Source organism: Cylas formicarius, unplaced genomic scaffold (genome assembly GCF_029955315.1).
Source record: "Cylas formicarius isolate icCylForm1 unplaced genomic scaffold, icCylForm1.1 PGA_scaffold_6__28_contigs__length_40554024, whole genome shotgun sequence".
Taxonomy (NCBI): Eukaryota; Metazoa; Arthropoda; class Insecta; order Coleoptera; family Brentidae; genus Cylas; species Cylas formicarius.
In genome coordinates this window covers 28,554,106-28,578,463 of record NW_026844347.1, presented here as the reverse complement: position 1 = coordinate 28,578,463, position 24,358 = coordinate 28,554,106, and the positions used below count along the sequence as shown (strand labels likewise).

General features: G+C 33.3%; 1 protein-coding gene across 1 annotated transcript in view; it reads right to left on the bottom strand.

Annotated features, from left to right (window-relative positions):
* Positions 1–24,358, bottom strand: part of LOC132702748 (CUGBP Elav-like family member 1) — a 339,946-nt gene that overhangs the window by 311,778 nt on the left and 3,810 nt on the right. The window contains exon 2 of the mRNA XM_060671480.1: positions 22,257–22,310. Within this exon, the coding sequence (XP_060527463.1) occupies positions 22,257–22,310 (54 nt within the window). The remainder of the gene's footprint in view (positions 1–22,256; positions 22,311–24,358) is intronic.

Genomic DNA, 24,358 nt, shown 5'->3' with positions numbered 1-24,358 from the left:
ATTGGTGCGGCAACAGATTTAAAAACTATTAACACGACCGTTCAGATCTATCACTAAGTGGCAATAGGATAGCTCAACTTAATCTAGTAACCAAATTATCTTTAAGGGTGATAATAATTCTTGGCTTCAGTATATTATGCAACATGTTTGATAAATACCACTTGCGTTATTACTTTTATTTGGCACGAGCAGAGACCAGCGGAACGGGTGATTAATAAACGAGTCACTGAAGAAATTTATCAAAGGGTTGCGTATTTTACTTTTTCCACTACCATTGGTTCTGAGGTACATTTTTGCAAAATAACACAACACAAAACTTGAACACAAAATTTTGTATTCTATTTTTTTTTCTTATTAGTATTATTTTTATTTTATTTTTATTATTATTATTTTATATTTTAGAGTAGGGAGTATATAACGAGGTTTCACCGCCTCTCCTGCATAATTACTACATATTTCGCGAGATATTTTCTTTTTTCTTTTTTATTCATTCGCAATTTTCTTTGTCTTTTTTCTTTTTTTATAAACAGCATATGCGCAATGCAAAGATTTCTCCAATAAATCTAATGCAATGGGAATTTCGTCAAAGATCGACTTGGACGGCAATAAATAGCGAATAAAAAGAAAGAAAAAAAATAACCGTGATCTGCAATGCGACCCTCTCATAAGCTTAATGCACCCTTTTATCTGCTAAACCCCTCCGCGCGGTCTTAATGCCCCTCCCCCCGTTTGTCCGTCCGAATAACGAAATAATAACGCGGCAGACGTCACCGCACGAGCCGTCGGCAGTTTTCCACCTAATTAATTCCCTGGGCATCAATCAAAATAAGATCAAGTTCGTCCTCCCTTATGTTGGCTTTTCTCTTTCGTGCAATGGAGACTGATTCATCGCGCGAACTATACAGACTTCGTGACAGTTACAAAAACCATCTGTTAATTAACGGTCCTCGAATTTAACTAAGTTTGCGTAAAACTTCTGTTAACCTAAAATATTCATATGTAGGAACGTCCCGGGGTAGTCCTTGGTGTTCGAAAACTTTCACTGCGTTTAAGCTAATTTGCTGAAGTTTGTAACGGGCTAATTTTGGATTTGTCAAACTTTGAGGCCCACGCATGACTTGGTAAAGCTCGTCGGAGGTTTAAAATCAATTTGTGCCGAAATGTCTGGGTAGAACATACGGGGTAGTGCATAAAAACACCTCCGTGACCTTGACACCAAAATATTTCGAAAAATGTTTTTCACGTAAAAATTAATGAGGTATACATTTTTTTACCAAAAATTAAATACGGGGTAGTACAAAAGTTACGGGCCTAATAAGAGCTAAATTAAGCACCAATTCAAATGTTTCTGGTCAAAAAATTGAAAATTATGCCGGAAAACCAAAAATAAATGTTTGGCAAGTAACTCAAACACGATTATACGGTAATATGTTAACTTCAAAATACTTGAGTGCGATATAACGGACACTTATTTAAACAACACCCTATATAATGTTCCGAGTATATTTTTCCATATTTGGTTTCATTCATTAATAATTTTAGAATATCAAAATAAATGTAGAGTATCAGTTTGACAACGTTTCACCACATTATTTCAGTGAAGGGGTATCGCAAGACTAAAGGTTTCGTTTACTGTATTCACTTGTAGCAGGTATACCGCAGGGCAGTGTAATGAGGCCAACATTATTTCTTTTGTATATTGACAACATTACAGAATTGTATGCAGTTGGTCAAAATTGTAAAATCACTAACTACGCCGATGATACCGATGTTCTAATTGTAAATAAGGATATCGCAAACCTCAAAAAGGAAGCTGAGAGATTCATGATGGAAGCGGATAATTGGTTTACTAAAAATAAATTAGATATTAATAATGCTAAGACGGATGTAACAATGTTTAGATTTTTAGATATTGTTTTAAACAATTACGCATGGATCATGGATAATGTAGTAGAAAAGTAAAATAAAGTAATATATAGTATTAAACTATTAGGTATTAGGTATTTTGTGGGAAACGAAAAAAGTGCTTTATCACAGTAACTTTAAGTCACATATGAGATACGGTCTTGTTATATATGGAAATTGCAGAGACATAGAAAGAATTTTTATTTGTCAAAAGAGCCTTGCGAATGATACTGCAGTTAAATTTTCGAGGGTGGTTATCTAGGGGAAAATTTAAAGGAAAAATAAAATTTTAACATTAGCTACAATCTTCATACAAGAGAATATACTGTTCGAATTTCAAAACAGAAACCCTTTTGAAAAGAGTGTGTCCCAGGAAGTTTATAGCACAAGAACCATGAATTATACATATCCCAGGCACAGAGTGAGTAAGTGAGGTGTTGTAATAGTTTGACGAACAACACAAAAACAATTAGAGATTTAAATATGTTAAAGAGAACAATTTTTAATTTGCTAGTAGAAATAGAGCCATATAGTGCAGAAGAATACTAAAAATTTATTCAAAACATATAGGACAACTATTGTAAATGACATTATTTCGATATAATTATGCTTTGAAGTGATTTATTATTTTTATTAATTATTAATTATTGTTATTATTAGTGAAACATTTATTTCCGCTCAACCAAGAGTGTAGCAAGAACAATTCTAATAAAATGAGTTTTTTTTTAAACTGAAATTTCATTAAATGTTCTGCCGAAACAATAAAACAGTTCTCCTGGAATAGCACAGCACGACAGAGTTCGGAATGTACCGGTTCATTTTTTTTTGTAAATGTTTTTCATTTTTGTCAAATATTAAAGAATGATTGAAAGTTTAATCTAAAATGGAATTAAAGGCTTTACATATTTTAAATAAATCACAATTAAGTGATGGTGACGGTGGCGTTAAAAACTGCGGCATGTTTAAAAAATCGTCTTCGGCCGAATTAATCAGAACCTGACGAAAAATTAAGAGCGTTCTTATACGCGCGTAAAGACTTTCTAATTAATTTCAATTTGCGAAAGCCCTTTTATTAAAAATGGTAGTCCCTTTTTAATCAGGAGTATCGCCAATCTCTTTAATATCCTACGGATTAAATGAGGCTGGCAGTAATTTTTCTTGGGCCGACTGCCGATGACGATCTGCGGTTTTATTAAATTTTATTCGAAAATTTCGTTTTTCATGTTCACACAACTAGCATCTCCGACTTAAACTTTATTGAACTAACCAAAAAAAGATATAAAACAACTATCCAATGCAATATACAGGGTGTTTCAAAAAACATGCGCCAATGCTCGGTTAAAGATTCGTCATCCAAGAGTTAGAAAATTGGTTCATATAAACGTAGCCCGTGAAATGCTTCATTTCCAAGATACTAAGCGTCAAATATTAAAAAAAAATGCTTGTGCGAAAGCCCTTACGCCATAGGTGACATGGCATTTTCATCATTTTCTTAACTGTTATATTTTTTAACTAATATTCCATTTCATTTATTGGCATCTAGCAAACATAGAAAATGTATACAACCAGTCATGGCAACAAAATTTTACAATTTTTAAAACTTATCACAGAAAGCGGGAAATAAAAGAGGTATAATCATCTGACTTGATACAGTTATTGAAAAAAACTGCAAAAGGATGGCTTCATCAAAAGGTCATTAACTAAGTTTTTGAACCTGCTTATTGGAAGTTGTTTTGCCTCGGGCTTAAGTTTATTAAAAAATGGATGCAGTAGTAATTTGAACCTAGGCTACTCGCATCGAAACCAGGTCTGAGGTTGTCCCTATTACGTGTTTTGTAGCGGTGAACTGTCTTCACATGTAAAAAATCTGTTTGATTCTCGTAAGCGTAAACTAGACCCTTATGTATGTAAGCCCTTGGCAGTGTTAGAATTTTAAGCTCCGAAAATTTAGATCTAACATCCTCTCTGTAATTGAGGTTGGTTCTATTTATTATCTATTTATTTATATATATTCCGTTACGTTGTAAGCCAAAGATTCTTGCTGCACCGGGAACCTGGCCCCAGTTTATCAGACCACAAGGCAAGTGCCATCCAATTAGAGCATGATATGCTGTCAATGATATGTTATAATCTAGAGTGTCATTTAGGCTACGTCTTAGAAAAATGTTTATAGTGATTTTTTTCCATTCCAGGGCCTACAAAATTAATCTTTATAAAGCAACGTTTTCTCAATTTGCATTATTTTTATTTTTTCACTCGACCACTAGGAAACATATACAAAACAATTCAAGAGTAAAAAAAGGTGTACTTTTAGTGACTTATTCCCAGTAAATTGCAAAAATTGCAAAAAGTCAGTGAGCACATCTGTGACAATAACTAACCAAAACCAATCAACTACGATAATAGTATATTACGCAACAAGTGCAGTAAACGACATTTGACTTACGAGTTTATTTGACACGAGTGGAACGCCGAGGAGTGACTGTTTAATAAACTAGTGACATAAAAAGTTTACCCAACGTGTTGCATACTATACTTTTTCTACCACCGTTAGATTTTCGGTACATGTTCGCAAAACAACACGAATACATTCACTGACATAACCATCAGAATTGGCAAACGTCAAAATGGAAAAAGTGCTGTAAAATCTCCAAAAACATTCGAAACGAAACTGACGTGGTAAAGTGACGCTTCCCGCACGCTTGATCGGCATTTTACAGACGGGAGCAGAAAAAACATTTTTTTTCATCTTCAGTGTTGGTTTTCTATCACTTTAAAACACTTGCACTCTCCTTAAACTGTGTCCTCCAAGGATAAAAAACTGTGACAAAGATCGTATAAATACGATATCCTTTTTGGTACATCTTAATTTGGACTAAACAACACATCCAGACAATCCACAATACAAGAATTACATCAAATAATAGCCCTATTGCGAAATGAGACAAAACAGACATCCTAAATAAATTATCCGATATTTCCAAATTTCATACGCAACGAGAAACAATAATACACAAACAGAAGAGGAAAGCACCACATGGTGACAAACTTTTTTTGACCACCATGCATATTGCATATGCCATCGTAATGTAGTTGCCATAATTTAAATACATCTTATGTATTTGAGGCATTGAAATTAAATTATATTTTCACTTTTACTCAAATTATTTTAAAAATATGCACTTATTTTGCCATAGGTTTCAAAAATGCTATAGTATAAGTTTTAGTTAATTTTAATGCTTTTAACCATAGAGTTGTTAACTCGCTAAAAATTGATGAGCTGCAGGCGCCATCGATATTTTCGTAGAGAAGGGATAAATTTTCCATAATGGGCCTTTACACATCCCCAAACCAAAACCATTAGAAAACTTTGTATTTGGGCCACTATATTCCATGCCGTATAGCATCAATAACCCTGTATATTTTTACATTAGTTGCCGGGTAAATAAAAACAAGTACAAATGCTAAAGTTTCACGATTTTGGTGGATCTCTCAAATGTCTGGTTAAGAACTAAAATTTTAATAAATAACAAATTTAATGCATTTTTTTATTGAAAGTTATGTATATTATATGTTATTTTTAAAAATTGTCACAATTAGATGTTTGCTCCTAACGCTTATTAACGTTATTTTCTTGTGGTATTCGACACGTTAAATTTAATATGCTAAAAGTACTTTTTAGTTTACTCTCATACAGACGGCCAAACAATGACAAAATCTTTTATGAATGGTCGACCCAAAAAAACGCAATAACCGACAAAAAAAAAGTATTTTACAGCTCCATAAAGCTCTTCGAACAAGCAAAAATATGATAATCTGTTGCCATTTTCCCTTCGACGGACCCGACCGAAACTGCAGGGTATAACAATGAAAAACATATATATTGTTGCCTAGAAATGGACCGACCCCTTTTGTGATTTTAAATTGAAAATAAAAAATAATAGCCGATAACGTCCCTAGCATGTATCTGATCTACGGGTGGATTCTGTTGCACTATATTTTGCTCCTGTTGGCTTATTTCAATGAAACACCGCCTTTTTTATCGGATAGTGTGTAAGACAAAATACACGTCGTCAGATTTAATTACAATATATTAAATAAAGGAAGATTTTTAAGTAGCAAATGCATGTGAGAAAATGTGAGCTGAATAATTAACTTAATTAAACTAAGACGCATTATTGTTTTTAAAAATTTTTAAACAAAAAACAATCAAATTTATGATTAGTAGATGTGAGAGGTGCAAGTGCAAGTTGAAGAAGACCCTCAAAAAAATATATCACTCCACTCGAACCATTTGATATCCCCAAAAAGGTTTTGAGATGATGTAGAGTTGTAGGATCAAACTTAAAAATATAGAAAATGTTTATTAAATCTTACAAAAACATCAGCGATCTCTTTTATCAAAAATATTTTCTTTGCAAATTCGTCGGAATTCGTAACAAATGTTTTTTTTTGACAGACAAAATTTTGAAAATTCAGAAACCCACTCTTAAACACGGTAGAAACGTATTCAACATTAATTACATGCGAACCTTTACCTAAGTTCAACTATTCACTTCAGGTTCTAAAACTATTGGCCGTGATGGCGCAGAAAAGTCGAAGCGTATCTTTTGAAATTTTCATTACGATCTTAAAAGGTAGTTCAGAGACCGTTGCCAAATAAGAAAACGATTTTCGCTTCAGCTATTGTCGTTATATAAACGAAATCGTGGGAATGAAATTCGTAAAATTCTGTTAAGTGTAACCTAGTTTTCCAACATTGGAACTTGGAAGTTTTCCGGCCAGGAAGTTTAAAGAAAACTGATTTCGAATAATTGGACCCGGAGAGAAATCCGAACTCGCAAATTGGAAATTTAATTTATTTTGTTTAAATACCGAACTCGCTTTAAATGCTCTTTATTTTAAAGAAAAGTTAATCTTTGTTTTAAAGACAGATTCCAGTTTATAAGGTTTTAAGTCAAATAATAAAGTTTCTGTTTGATTTCGCTCTTTATTCTGTAAGGTTAGGCGGTTAACTACAAAATTAAACGCAGACGTAAAAGATTTGGGATAAAAAAAAACAAATAGTCAATTGTTCTTAAACTCTCCGACAATACGTCATATTTAGTGGCATTTAAAGAATATTTTAAGAATAATTGTGTTTCCTTTTTTTAAGAATTTATAGATGAAAATTCCCTCTATTATAGCAATTTTTGTATTTTCATTATTCGTTTCTTCATCATGTTCTCAACGAAACTGAGAATGATTCTTTTTCTTTTTTCAGTTTCACGTGCTTTTGAAAAATTATTTCTTATCTTATTTCAAAAATAATCTTCTATATGCCGTTAAAAACTTTGACAATTAGATTAGAGCGTAAAAAGCATGCAGAGTGATCATAAAATAAATATAAAAAGATTTTTGAAAATATTTCATAATACCCTACCCCGCCTATATAATAAATAGTGATATAGTATATATAGGTGAGAGAAATTCATTTTAATGAATCGATAATAACAGTAATTTTCCGTAATTTAAAATTTATGTAAAATGTGATTGTTTATGTACATCTGTACAAAGAAGACATTATTTCTGTGTATCATTTTATTGACGCTGGTGAGTATAAAAATTGGAGCATCAAATTAATATACGACTAATATCATCCACCATTTTGTCATGATACAGAAATATGAAAATTTCATTGCCGAATAACGAAAACTAAATTGAAAACCGGAGTTGTAGATTAATTGAAAAGAACCAATTAAATGAAGCCAATAAGTGGAAGTAATCTGCGAGTCGCCTAACGAGTTCAGGACTTTCCAATAATTATTATTTTATTCCACGAAAATACACCTTTTTCACCCATGTAATGCAGCGTGTATACGAATTAGGGCTGTAATTAAATTAAGTAGTTTATTTATATGAACTCGCTGGATTTCGCGGAAATATTTATTTTGTATTTTACATTCTATTAATTGGGTTCGATAATTATTTAAAAAATGGCTTGTTATTTTGAATTAAGTTTACAAATATGTATCATAGAAGATAATTAGAAAAAAGTTACCGACGGTGTTTAGTAGGTATTCCAGTTGGACTTATAAGTGATAGTGATACGTTAGTCCAAATTGAACTGAGGTGGCTTTTACTTGATGAAAATGCATTTATCAAAATAAATAAGAACTAAAAGTTCAGATTTTCACGAAATTATATATTATGACATGACAATTGTTTCGACAACACTGTGTCTTTATCAAATGTAATGTTTACAAAGTACCTGCTACTATATATTCCGAAAAATGACCATTAAACCTTAATTAATGTTGTTGCGAGAATTGAAGTTCAATAAAGGAGAGGTATTTAAATCTAATTGATCGTTAAGCAATACATTTGAATGTCTCATTTTGTTAATCTCCATGGCTTGTAAAAAATTTCATACTAGAATATCCTCTAAGTAAAAGTTTTTTATGGTGGTATAGATATGTGGACGATGTCTTTGCTTGCTTTGTTGGAATGGACAGGCAATTGAATTCTTTTTTAAATTACGTTAACTCAATACATAAAATTCACTATCGAGATTGAACAGGATAACTCCATTAATTTTTTAGACTTAACGATTACGAAAGTGCAAAACAAATTAGATTTTTCAATATATCATAAACCTTCACACACGGACACAGTCATACATAACAGCTCAAATCACCCTTATACACACAAAATGGCTGCATTTAACTCTTTTATACACAGACTTCTTAATACGCAACTCTCAACAGAAAATTACAACAAAGAACTTAATATCATTAAACAAATAGCACTGAACAACGGCTACAATCCGTCCATTATAGATACAATTATAAATAAAAAACAAATACAGACAACGGTAAACTCTATTTATCCCAAACCAACCAAATACAGAACACGAACAATTTAAAACATTTACATACATAAAAGAACCTAGCGAAAAAGTTCCAAAACATTTGTCAAAATGTGGTTTAAAAATAGCTTTCAGAACTAACAACACAATAGGAAAATATTTAAAAAACAATAAATCGAAATGTCCAAAATCCCAAAAATCAGGGGTCTTCTTCTTCTTCTTCCGTAGCGTCACAACCCTTCGTGGGTCTTAGATGCATCTACGACTCGTCTCCATCTGTCCCTGTCCAACGCAACCTCCTTCCAATTCCGTACTCCCAAGATTTTTACATCCTCTTCGATATTGTCCCTCCATCTGAGCCTTGGTCTTCCTAAGGGTCTCTTTCCTGCTGGGTTTTCTTCCCATATCCTCTTTACAAGACGTTCATTCGGCGATCTCTGCACGTGTCCAGCCCACCTGAGCCTTTGTGCTTTTATTTCGTTTACTAAACTCGGTCTTTTGTACATGTCGTTAAGCTCCGCATTCGTTCTTATTCGATATTGACCCGTTCTCTCATCTATTGTTGGTCCAAAGATTTTCCGCAACATCCTTCGTTCAAAGCGTCTTAACACTAGTTCGTTCTGCTTTGTCATTGTAAAAAAAAAATCAGGGGTCTACAGGTTGAAAAGTGGATCTTGTCCTAAAATTTATATTGGACAAAAAGGTAGATCCTTCAAGAAACGCATTAACGAACATATAAGAGCGTTTAAAAACAATAGTCTAGATTCTAATTATGCTACACACTTAAACACAGAAAAACACATTTTTGACGACAATTTTAACGATCAGGTAGTTTGTAAATATTACATTTGATAAAGACACGGTGTTGTCGAAACAATTGTCATGTCATAATATATAATTTCGTGAAAATCTGAACTTTTAGTTCTTATTTATTTTGATTTTTAGTCCAAATTATTTATTTACATATTTATGATAATATATAATTTACATAGGAAAAAATCACCATGGCAGAAAAGAGACACCTGCATTGTGTAGTGCGCATCGTGATCTAGCGGTATACTTTTTCGAAAATGAGGCAGATATTGCTTCTACAATTAAGGTAGTTCAATGCGGGCCCTTTTGTGCTGTAGATGTCCATGTAACATTATGTTCAAAACTAATATACCAAGACCAGGTGCCATAACTGCTTCAGAAAATTATGATAACAGAATTATCTAGAGTTTTAGAGGAGCCAGAATTAGACAGTGTCATAATTGTTAATTGTTTTAATACTTCCTCATGGATTACCGTATTAAATCACTGTTTATACTTCCCTTTCTTCTTCGGCACGTAGAAAATTGATACGTGCCTATTTAATGTCATTTATTTCATCAACCCAGCGATACTAATACGGCTTCCGCCCTTCGTGTTCTTAACCGCCCTAATGGAAAATTTATTAAAACAAATATAATTGGTCTATCGAATTAGCCTCCTTAACTACGTTTCCAACTTGCACGCCATAACGTACCCCATTTTTTAAATTAATCTATTATTAAGTTAGCACTAAACCTAAATTAAGGTCTAATCGTAGTCATTAGCGCATTTTTCTCGGTTCGTGCAAACTTTTCGGGACCGGAATACTGCTTCCCTGTGCCAGTGCCGCGCGCAGTCCATTTAGTACTGAATATATTTCGTTTTTAATTTTTTTTTTTTGACAAATTTATTTTAAGAAATGTGCACAACTATTACTAGAGGGTCGCTGTTGTGTCGTTTTCCGTTTTGAAATTCGGAAAAACTAAAAATTATTAATCTGTCGATAAAAAAAATGATGATAGGAATTCGCTTAGAACAATAAAAGCTTTTCTAATGTTTGGAACACGATATTTATTGATCTTCAAAGAACGTGCGATAGCGTCCCATTAACTAAGCTGTGGCAAGACAAGAAACTTCCACCAGAAAGATTAAGGTGACCAAAAGGACTTCGACAAGACTTCTGCATTGCACCTACACTCTGTGAGATCTATTTGGAGAGCGCCTTGGAAATCTGGAAAAGAAAATGTCAGGCGGTGAGTAGTAAGCTCATAAGCTTTATAGCCTTTATTTTGTGGATGACCAAATAATAATTGCGAAAGTTGTGGTGGGAAAAAGAGGCACACAACGCTGATAGTTACAAATACCTTGGTGTACGAATAACAAATGATGGCCATAATACAAAGGAAATAGCATCTGGAATTGCACAAGGTAATAGAGCAATACGCCAACTAAACAATATACTGTGCAATAACCGCATCAGTCCGAATACAAAAATTAGAGTATATAAAAGTATCATTGAAAGTATTGCAACATATGGCTCAGAGCTATGGGTACTAAATAAAAAAGACGCCTCCAAAATAAAAGCTATGGAACTGAATTGTTGGTGAGGCTAACTAACTAGAAGGGACATGGTGAAAAATACTGAAATAAGAGAGAGAATCGGTATAGATATCGACATCCTGAAAACTATAGAATGTAAAAGGTTGAAATGGTATGACCACGTCGAAAGGATGAATGATTAAAAATGGCCAAAGCAACTGTTACAATGGATCCCCACCAATCGCAGAGAGGTAGACCAAGGCAATCGTGGAAGCAAGAAGTGAACTGTGCAATGGTGGATAGAGGACTACAAGCTGATGATCGCAAACGTTTGAAGCTAGGATGCGAGAAACTGCGACAGTTGTAAAAAACTTATTTTTATATATACAATAAAAGCAAAGTTGACACTTGATGCTGTACACTTAATAAGAATTAAAAATGGCCCTTTGCGAATAGTGAATTGTTAATCCACATTAACTGACTCATTCAATACCAACTATTTGGCTTATTTACGTTGATAACTTTAGTTAGAATATTAAGGGTCATTGGTTTTCAAATCAAATCAATTAAATAAGTAATATATGAAAATCAAATAAAGCTTTTTGGAAATCGTCTGTAAATTGAAAATCTAAAAAAAAATTCCTGCACTACTATACTAGACTTCATTAGTACAGTGTAGTAGTAGTACATAAGGTACATGATTTCGGAGAACTGTCTTGTATGCTTACTCACTAAGATATATTTTTAAAACTTCACTGACTATTAGTTTTCGAAGAAAAATTTAAGGATGTACTGCAATAATTTTGCAAAACAGCGATCTATTTCATATATGGAGCGAAAACGTAATTGTTTACAACAAGACGATTCTGCTACAATTAATTTATAATGAACTAAACAAAAATTGAACACTATCATGTTGATAACATGCGCTGCCTCTGGCAGTGGTAAACTCGGCCTGAACTCCGGTTAAATTATTAATTAAGTTCCAGATACGGAATATTCCGAGAAAATGACATGGAAATAATTATTTAGAGCAAATTCAATAATTTATTAGTAGAGCCGTTCGGATCATCGATCCCCGTTTAATGAGTTTTCGTTTGCATCGATCTGGCCTAAATTTTTAAAGAGTTACATGACGACCTACATCAGCCGAAATGTGTATACGTTTCGTTTTCGTTTTATTTCCTCGTCTGGCAAAAATTTAAATGAGAAGCGGCTGGCGATGTACCGACTTTAGAGGAGAAAGGAGGAGTGTCTCCAATTCTAATAACCAAAAAGTTTATGCGCCTAGCAAATAGTTGAAAATGTTGAATCTTCACATGATTTTTTTATATACTCATTTTCAAATGGTTACATAAATTGAGTAAGACTATTATATTCATTTTTGCAAAACATATTCAACATATCGTTTTTTGACGTCTAACAGGGTTTATCACAAGTTTATTATTATTATTTATATTATTCAAAGGGAATAATAGAGAAAACTGATATTACGACAAACTTAATCTTTTAATTTAATGTCATACCTTTCATAAAAATGAGCCTAATTCTCTACATGGCCGTCATTACTATATTTTATTATAACTGTTATTTTAGCAAAATTGATTGATTCCTGCCAAATATCTAGGTATCTATTGATATTTATGAATTTTTTTCCCTGAATAATACGATGTAGTTTTTTGATAATTTAACAATAATTAAACATCCAAAAAGGTAAGGTTTACCTTAAATGTAATAGCTACACACTATGCTCTCTGATATTTCCTTGTGGCTAAAGCGATACTTTTGTTGTTTTTTATATAACAATTATATAATGGATAAAATCAGTTCAATTAAATAAAATAATAAATTAATGACAGTATGAGTCGTATCAAACTGACATGTAGGTAGATGTGGTTTTGTAAAGTGACATTTCAGTGCTGCTCGATTGTCAAATTTTCACGCGCGTTGTATCGACATGGCCAACTAATAACAAAACTTAACAGTTGTATTAATGCATTACCACAACAAAAAAAAATTGCACCCTTCTGAAAAATGTCTAATTATACACCGATCTAGCTTGCGGAAAGCGTCACTTTACCACGTGAGTTTCTTGTCCCACGGATCCGAACACCTTGGGATATTTCCGGGATTTTACTGGACAGGTTTGGGTGATTTTACCGCACGGCTTGAATTTTGACGTTTGTCAATTCTGACAGGCATAGAAAAAGTAAAGTATGTTTAGTAAACTATTTAAGAAACTCGTTTATTAAAAACTCCCTCCGCTCGTGCCAAATAAACTCGACACTCAAATGTCGTTTATCGCATTTGTTGCACAATATACTATTTTCTAATCCCTTCTGTAAAACAACCAATTATAAACCGATCTAGCTTGCGGAAAGTGCAATTTTACCGCGTCAGTTTGGTTTCTCCATGTATCCGAGGGACTTTGGAGATTTCAGAGATATTACCGCAAGGTTTGAATTTTGACGTTGGTCAATTCTAACGACCATGCCAGTGAATATATTCGTATTGTTTTGCGAAAATGTACCCTAAAACTAACGCTCGTAGAGAAAGTACAGTATGTAACACGTTTCGTCAACTTTTTAAGTCATTTATGCCTCAAATGCCGTTTACTTCACTTATTTCATAATATACTATAATCTTGTACAAAATCACCTTAAGTTTTAATGCCAAATCGGATCAAATTATAAAATTTGGGGGTTTCCGTTTGAAAAAATGTTTTTTTTGCATTTTTGCATTTTTGCTCACCTTATACTAATTTATGTCTAAAGTATCCACTTAATAAATGACAATAGGACATAAGAAATTCATCCAAAATAACATAATTATGGTTCCATTATAAGAAAAATTGTTAATTATTTTGAGTCCTGCAAATGTTATTTTTAATATAAAATTTAAGATTTATCGATAACGGTTAAACTTGGAACTTCCGAAAATATGCAGGGTGTTCTGTTCAAGATTAAAAAAAAACTGGTATTTAACAAAAATGAACGCAACATTTTTATATACTCGAAATCAGGAAAGATGACTACGTCATAATGGTGCCACTAGAATACACGAGAAAGTAAAAATTTAAAAATCTAGCTGAAACTATGTAATTTTACTATGTAACATTTTTTTCTATAGTTCGTAGTTTCTGTATTTCGGACACTCTCTACATTAATATTAACATTTATTGATCAATATTTGTTTTACATAAAACCATTCCGATAGCTTTTATGTTTGAAATCGTACCGAAAAACGTAAATTTAAAAAAATATTTTTTTTTAAACTTTAACACCCGCAATATGGTGCCTCTAAAAAAAGAAATGATTCGATTGAACCTAAATCCCGTAGAATGCAACGTAATGAAAGATGCATCTGAAAATGATTGACGGAAAGCTTTCGAACAATTGCGCGGCAGGTGAATTTTCGCCCGACATTTCGTCAAACTGAAATCCTCCAACACAAATGAAACCCCTAGGATTAATTAAGTCCGGATGTATGTTTTATATAAAAGCGAATTACTCCGAAAGCCCTTTTCAGCTATTTGTTTAATGCCGAGTTTTATGCCTGTTAAACACTGGAAGTTTTTCGCCGTCGGAATAATTTAGTTTCACTAACCCGAGAACATTCTATGGGATTTTTCGTCGTGTTTTATTCGCATTTATGCTAAGGCAATTTTCGATTTCTGCGTTACGTAGTTGTCGGTGGTAGTGGTGGACTCTAGCTTAATTTTCCTGTATTAAATTTGTGATTTCACACATTTTAATCCATTTATTACCAAATATTTGGTGAGTTATTCCATACCAGATTGAAATTTATTTATCATTTCTCAGGAAGATTTTGCCTTTGCGCGTGACTCCATTTATTTAGACTCATACCAAAAAAAAAAACGATCTGGATCTCACGTGACTGGCGGAATTTAACCCATCACTCTTTACTAGACTAAAATAGTTGTGTATGTGAATGTATTCTTTTTATTTTGTTCGTCGGTCCTTTAAGGTGAATTTTCTTGGCGGACAAGTCACGTCAATAGTATATGTTATTTGCGAAAGACCCAAGATGTTTTTTACAACATTTATTTTTTCATATGATTAACTAAAATCATTCCAAATTATCAAAAAAAAAATTGCAATATTTTGAGATTTTTGCCGATTTCGTTTTTATTTTTTTCTGGTATTAGTTAAAGAGATATAAAAAAATAAGGGCCATTTTCTGGTTATCCTTTTTGAATTCTTGAAGATAACGTTGACATATTTTAAGTACGGCGTTTCTTTACTACTTTACTTATTTGGATTGTTGCAACCGATATTATTGATAATATTTAATAATCTTTTTGCCCCCATTTGTCACATTTAAGGAAAACTGTAATAGGAGTGGTATTAAGATGTCACTGTATTTGTTGCTAACTCTTATATCATTTTGGAACACGACCAGATTATGCTTGGACTGGTGGTACTAAAATAAAAAATTTTAGTTTATCTTCAATTTGTTAAAATCATGTTTTATTAAATAAATGTTGCTTAAGTACTTTTCCTTTTATATGGCTGCAAGAGTCATAGCAGTGACAGCTTAGCAGGCAGCACAAATGCTCGCAGGGGTATACACTAGACCGGATACTTTTTATCCGTTGTCTATTTTTAATTACACGACTATTAAGGATGCTTTTTTAACTGCTCCGATTCCCCTCCTAAGCACCCATAAATGAGTTTTGATTTTGGGAGCTCCATTGACTTTACTTTAAGTATTCGTGAATATGACATTTTAATTTCCGTTAATTTCTTTACAGCATTTTATGATTATTTTATATATAATGATAATATTATTATTGAACAATTGTTTCTAATTAACTTTGGTACGCGTACAACTTGGCGAATATTTTTTAACAATTTAGACATTTGAAACCATTTTTGTAGACCATTCTGCACTCAGCAACAGAACGCTTAAAATTTTAAACTCTGTATTTTTGAGTATTATAAAAGCCCAACATTATTTGTGGCTATTGAAAATACATTTTGTAAACTACCTACATTTTTCAGTATACTACCAAATGTATTTTCTGTCCCTTAAACCGGATAAATGGCCGCAAATCGTAAAGAAATAATCTCGGTCAAAGAAATGAGCGAGTAACCATTTAATTGACAAATGGCTACCTCGCGTGATTCTATTTCGATCGGTTTCAAGATGACTGACGTACGTTTCAGACGTCCATTGTACGCTGTACGAAATTAAAAACAACAAAACATATTTAACTACTCAAAATCTCGTCATGGTGATGTTAGTAGAGGGGCGAGGGGGTGTCCCAATTAAGCATCTATTTATACAGGTGATTTTTATACTATGTTAATATATTGCAGATATCAAGCAAATCTCTATTTCATTTCAAATATATTGATTTAAATAACATCGCGTTCTTCTTTAGCTGCACGTTCATTGGCTTTGAATGAAAATACGATCAAGGTTATTGTCTGTGGGGAAAAATTCAACTCTCTTTAGTTAAGTGTTTAAAATTCCAATGAGAAAAATTATTTATTTAACTGCATCGTAAACAATTAAGGAGGTTTTATCGCACGTGAACTCTAATTCAAAACAGATAGTACAAATTAAGACACTGGTATCAAAACAACACATTTTCTCTAATGGCGAAAAGGTTAAGACGTTGAGAGTTCGGAGACGAGATCGGAGGAGGCCGCGGATGAACTACAACTCCTGCATTCGATTTAGCACGATCTTTACAACAATTTAAAGACTGTAGATCACATTATCCTCCATCGTCATTGAAGCCCTGTAAAAACCGGGTGCAAAGTAGGGAGAATTACGTCATATCAAACCTCAGGACAGCCTGATGTCAACGTTTTTTTCTCTTATAAATAAAAGACATACTAAATCCCATATTAAAACGACCCTCGTTATATGGAGGTGCTTTCTTAGATGGCAGTGTGCAGTCGAGGTTTCAAGAAGAGTAGTCTCACAATTATTTGGACCATCGACTGCTTTAGTTGCGGTAGACTCTCCCAATGCCAAGATAATTGTTTCACAATTTCTTTTTTCAGTTTGCTTTTCTGTGCTACTTTAAAAGACAGTTGCGGTCCAAGAACTGTCGACAGCCTTAAACCTATACCTACATGAACAACATCCAGACGAAACTTATATCCCGCCTGTATTAATTGAGTAATGTGGTTATTTAAGAAAAAAATTACCACTACCAAAATGTTTCAACTCTCTTTAGTTAAGTGTTTAAAATTCCAATGAGAAAAATTATTTATTTAACTGCATCGTAAACAATTAAGGAGGTTTTATCGCACGTGAACTCTAATTCAAAACAGATAGTACAAATTAAGACACTGGTATCAAAACAACACATTTTCTCTAATGGCGAAAAGGTTAAGACGTTGAGAGTTCGGAGACGAGATCGGAGGAGGCCGCAGATGAACTACAACTCCTGCATTCGATTTAGCACGATCTTTACAACAATTTAAAGACTGTAGATCACATTATCCTCCATCGTCATTGAAGCCCTGTAAAAACCGGGTGCAAAGTAGGGAGAATTACGTCATATCAAACCTCAGGACAGCCTGATGTCAACGTTTTTTTCTCTTATAAATAAAAGACATACTAAATCCCATATTAAAACCAAAATATCAAATATAGATTTAATCATGTAAGTCCTTCTTTTTTTTTGTTGGTAGTGATTTTGTGGAATACCAGTTATGACGAATATCGCCCCTTCCTAATATGTGTTAGTCTTTTAAATTTAATAAACTGACCTACGTAGATGTTAATTGTGTATTATCACTAATAATTGTTTTGCGTAAAATGATCACTTTCATCGTTTCATATCGAGTAGTATTCGCCTAGTAAATATAATTTAGCAGATTGTCATACAAATAAAAATTATAGAAAAGGCATACCAAGTTTTGTTTGCAACATTTTTTAATTCCATTTAGCAATTATAACCTAACAATTTTTTTGATACCTCGGCCGCAATAGTATATACAATTTTTCAAACTATATGTACAGAAGGCGTATTGTTTTTACTCACATGCGTATTTTAATCGGAAATTATTAACATGTTCATTGAATACGATTATATTGATATCGTAATTAAAACTACATTGGACAATAAACGATATTACATTAGAACAAAGCTTCAACCCCTTCTAGCGAAAGATGGTAGAAAATATACGCCACTAGCAGCCGTTTCCATATCATCAGCGTCGGCAGATCTCTTGCCCCTCCTAGCGAAAGACGGCAAAAAGTATACGCCACTGGCAGCGGTTTCCATGTCATCCATATCAGAAACCGATCTTTTGCCTCTCCTGGCAAAGGATGGTAAGAAATACACACCACTGGCCGCCGTTTCCATATCGTCTGCTGCAGCTACCGATCTCTTACCCCTTCTGGCGAACGAGGGCAAAAAATAGACTCCACTTTCAGCCGTATCCATTTCGTCGTCATCCACGGACCTCTTGGAGATTTTTTCCATCCCGGTTAGACCGAACGACTTTTCGGTGTAAAGGGATCTCTTTTGAATCTTCTGTTTCTCATCTTCCAACGGTTTGCAGGCCGCAGATGAAATCAGAGTCACAGCAACCAGCAATACAAACACTGTTTGCATTTCAAATTTCGCTTGGGCTTTTTTTACTTAGATTCAGCACTAGGTATACCTCGATACTGACTGAATCTTGCCTTTTTCTCATGAATATTTATACAAAAGTCTCTGGCGCGATAATTGAATTGAACAAATTGACGCCATATTTTTCAAAAATGAAGATAATTGGCTCGATAAATATTATACACACAGAAATGCGTCATTGAACCGAATATGATGACACTATTCATTTGGATTCAATTTGCACGGTTTTGTTATTTAAGCGCTGGGAATGGAATTCTAAAGTCGTTTATTTACCGAAATAAAGTTCGCACCAATTATGGCAATTTATAGCTTGCAATTACTACGTTTATTAAACATTCTATTTTTCAATAGAATCGGTTAGCTTACAGCGTAAAACATTTACATGTAGGCACGTAAAAAAAATTATGAGAAGTTCCTTCAATTAATCATTTTCACATAATTTTCACAACACTTTTATCGCTTTAGTTAATAAAAGTGACCCAATTTTTCCAGATTTTCATCAACCTAACAAAGTCAAGTCTGAATAATTACAGAATATCTAGTCATTCCAGCTTTCCATTACTGAACGTAACTTAGCGTACCGAACTGCGTCAAAAGATGGGTCAGGTAGAACAACTCCGCCCTGTTCTATTCTATCCTATTTCTATGTGCGGTACATCTCTGTCTTCGGGTTACTTTTGGCTTGGCTCCCTCCCCTCTTAAGGAGACACGTACACTACTTCTTTCATGGATAGTTCAATTGGCTCGATAAAATGGGTTTCTAGTACACCTCTTCTAAAACCAGCCTACATGTGGTGTTCTCAACGACCCTCGTTATATGGAGGTGCTTTCTTAGATGGCAGTGTGCAGTCGAGGTTTCAAGAAGAGTAGTCTCACAATTATTTGGACCATCGACTGCTTTAGTTGCGGTAGACTCTCCCAATGCCAAGATAATTGTTTCACAATTTCTTTTTTCAGTTTGCTTTTCTGTGCTACTTTAAAAGACAGTTGCGGTCCAAGAACTGTCGACAGCCTTAAACCTATACCTACATGAACAACATCCAGACGAAACTTATATCCCGCCTGTATTAATTGAGTAATGTGGTTATTTAAGAAAAAAATTACCACTACCAAAATGTTTCGTGTTATGGACAACATGGTCTTTGCCGATACCCTTTAAACATAGATGAATAAAATTCACAAAAAATTAAGAGGTTTCATATTTGATCACCATTGGTGAATCACTCTGTATTAGACATTACCCATATGGCGGTCGCAAATAAGGCCGCAAAAAGAAAATTGATGTTTTGCAAACGCCAATACCTTTAAATCGAAAAGGTTTCCTTTGCGTACGGCGCATACCGATTGACCCGATCCGTGATCAGTATTTACAAATACCTAATGAAACCATTTACGCCGAGAATGGAATGCAGACCTTTTATTCGATTGCCCATACGGGTCTCGATCACAAAATCGTTTGATAAGGAGAAAGAATTCCTGAACGCACCAACCTAAACTGGCGAACACTCGAATTCGGTATAAATTAGTTAGACATATACAAAAATGAAAAAGATATCGTTTCCATTCTTACTGTAGAGCTTCAAAGCTTTAAACCACAGCTATATCAGTAATATTATTTTTTTACGATGAGAAATTTTAATACACATTACTCAACTACTTTGCAATTTTTGTGTGAATAAAGGCTTTATCAACATTTTGTCAAACTTGATAAAATCGGTTTTGCAAGGATGTTTCTTTCTGTTCCTCTTCTATTTCTGAGCGAAATGAAAACGGACACCGGCGTCATATTATATGTACAACGAAATACACACAATTTAACCAATGTTTTGAATTTTTACCTCTGACTTATACAGTTCCTTAGCACCCCACTGTAAATATTTTAATTCAATTTTAATGACTCTGTATCCCTATTCTGTTGAAGTGTCAAATGTAATGATGGTTTCCCCATAAGTTCGAATCTCCGGATAACATTGACTAGATAAAAAGCAATCATTCAATAGGCAGTACAACAGTGTCAATAAGTAACACGCAGCTACAACGTGGTCAAAAGTAAAAGATTTTTCTGGAAAAGTCCTGCGACTCGTCCAATACACTAACCCTAGGCAAAAAGCAAAGTAATAACCTCGTGAGTTAATGGAGCAATTCCTTGACCGGACCCTACTGCGGTTTTACCCTTCAGGGCCGTTTTGTGCCGAGCGCTAGCTGCTAACGTAGTTAAATCAGTCTCCCTCGGAGGTAAATTTGAATTGATACCCCGAAATTCCCATCAATTAAAGTTTATTATTGAATAAATTATATCCTTTCTCGGATGCAAACCGCCACCCACAGAGTTCATCTGTAGATAAAGTTAGAAATTACTTGAGTAAATTTTGATAAAGTTTTGGCACGTTCTTGTAGCAAGATTTTCATAGTTTAAGCTACAATATTTAACTTTAAAACTTCATAAATCTAGTTACCATGTACCAAGTCAAAAAAAGCTAAACAGATTACCAATGTTGATGAATAATCAATCAATTAACTCAAATACGCAAGTTAGCAAACGCTGTGCCACACCGCCAAAGGTTCTATTCACGAGTTGTTAATGCTTAAACTGATCTCAGTATTCATTAATCGTATAAAGATATTCTAAATGAAATGCTTATGATATTTCTTCTAAATTGTTATTAATGTGGGAGACCCAGTTCCTGCTGATTTATTTTTTGTTGTATTTTTATTGAACTTTCCTAAAATAAATGCTACTAAAAGCAAAAACTGCAACAAAATTGTAGTTATAACAATTCCGATTTTGACAAATACATATTGTTTTGTTATTATCGTTACCCTCTAATTGTGGGGACGAATTATTTTCTTATAAATATCGTTTTTATTATTATAAAGCGAAAGATTATATTGTCCATATTAAATTTAATAAAAATGTTGTTGCTCAGGAATACATTTCACCGAAAATACGTATTTAATGGAATTTACAGTACACTTCTACAATTACCATCAGTTTCCATCAGCCTCAGCAGGTGTGGTAAATGTCAAATCAGATATTCTGATAATACAGTCGGACGTAAGCTACAAAATCTCGCGACATATTATGTTCCTTTTTCTATATATTTCAATAACTGATGTATTTTCCTTTTTTCCTTAATGCATTACACTCAATAAATAAATGAATGACTAAATGAAATCTTTTCAGCATATCGTTTCTACGTTGTCGCGCTCCAGATCTTCGTAAATTTGGAAAGATATGTAAATTTTAATATTCTGAAACTGATCTCTGGATTGAATAACCCAAAAAATCTGACAAATATAACATAAGTTATTTGTTCTCTTCAATTGGCAAGAATGAAATCCCATAAAGTTGATTAAATTAAAAGTGCAAAATGCAATATTTCAACAACACATATCCAACTTATGCCAAATGTGTTTATCATACCGGCGATATATGCGTGAACACAATGGGAATCCTCTGGCAAGTGGACACGCCATGCCGAAGCGGAAAACTCGATCAAGCGCAACATTGAACAATGTTTTATCAAGCAGGAAAACCCGGGCAATACTCACCTGCAATAACCGACGACGGCGTTGTGGCCTTCCACTGGAATTGCGACTTCGACGCTGAAACAATATACGGAAACGTTCAAGTTGATTTCAATTCGGATACAGCAACATCCGTTTTTCTGGAATTAGCAATAAGCGTCGTGGAGGACAACAATTTCCTTTTATAATATTTTTTGCGATAAAGATGTACTTCCTTCGCTTTAGATATTCAATAGAAACGTTTATATTTAAGAGGTTTAAATTTATTTATCTGATTTTACGGAATAAAATGTGTCATTAATTTATACGAACTAGTTACCTTACATAATATTTGTTTTTATTTGTTCTTTAAATATTTATTAATTGGCTTGAATTTTAATATAAATTTGTCAATAATTTTTAAAGAATTGGATATTTTGAACGTTTTGTTGGTGGTGTCTTGACAATTTCCAATTCGACAAATTTTGGAAATTGGAAAGTATCGTTGATAAACAAATAGTACATTATCCAAGTTCGATAAACGCCACTTTAACCATTTAAGTGTCTTATTTTGTGTTTCAAATAGAGTGCCGGGAGGCTACCGCCCATATACAGTCTAAATAGTATATTATGCAACAAATGCGGTAAATAGCATTTGACTCATGAGTTTATTTGACACGAGTGGAGCGCGTTTTTAATAAACGAGTGTGTTAAAAAGTTTACCGAATGTGTTGCATACTATACTTTTTCTACGATCGTTAGTTTTTGGGTACATTTTCGCAAAATAACACGAATACATTCACTGACATGACCGTCAGAATTGACAAACGTCAAAATTCAAAGCGTGGGAAATATCTCCGATAACATCCGATCGCTCCCAAATCCGTACGGTAAAATCCCGGAAATTTCCGAAATGTCTCGCATTCATGAGAAACGAAACTGACGTGGTAAAGTAACGCTTCCCGCACGCTAGATCGGTGGGTAATTAGGTATTTTACAGACTGGAGTAGAAAAATTTTTAATCAGAATTCTGATATCCATGGATATTATACCCGAAAAAAAAGCACGGTTATGTTCTATAGGCGTATGTTTTATTGAAATATCTATCATCTGTTTTGTTTTATGAGTAATTAATATTTAACTTTATAGTAGTGCCCGGAGGTAATAAAAAAATTAAATTTGACTTGAAATAAAATATACCAAAATACTAGTAGTGGCGAAAATCTGGCGAAAACATCCGCCGATCGGTGACTAAAGTATCGAAAACGTCCGAAGTGGCCCGCCATAATGGTAGAAATATACCACGTAAAAAAGAGACGCTTTGCGCATATTTCATTAGCGCATAATAAATTATTTTAGAGTTGGGAGTAGCAAAATAAATTTTTATACATTTTTTTATTTTTATCTAAAAATATTATTTTTCTGAAAAGTCATCATCTAATCAACAGTGTTTATTATGATCGGTTCTTTCGAAAGCCAGAGAAATGATATTCATAGATGCCTGGACTTTACCAGAGCCTTGTGTCGAAGAATCAAATCAAACAGTCCTAGAACCGAGAGTTACGCAAAAAATTAATAAATTGTATTTGTATAAAATAAATTTAAGCAAGGATCGCTAAACAATAAAATTTAATCCGATTTTAATCGAATAATGGCACTACGTAAAAATACCATTCATAAAATGCATTAGCGGCAAAATTTATATGATGATGTATTTACGCAATAATAAAATTTGACGTGAAATTTATTTTTGTTCGCATAGGTATCGAATATAATTTTCGCGTTTAGGCACTTCGGCGTGGACTTTAATTAATTTTTGTTCCAGAAATAATCAGCTTTAGGATAGTGCAACGCCAAGTGGTTCTCCTAAAAAAATAATAACTTTTCAGAAAGCAAAAGCTTTTAAGTAAAAACAAAATGATAAAATTTAACAAATTTTGGTTGTGAAGTGTTAATCATGAAATTTTAATGGTGTCACATTTGTGCAGTTATAAATAAATAAAGTTTTAATACGTTGATAAAACGAAAACAACGAAAAAAAATTCTTTATAGGGTAGTTCAAATGAAATAACCACAGTTATTTATGTTATTTCTTCAAGCTTAAATAATTTCAAAGTACCTTTAAATAAACAGACAGAAATTATTAA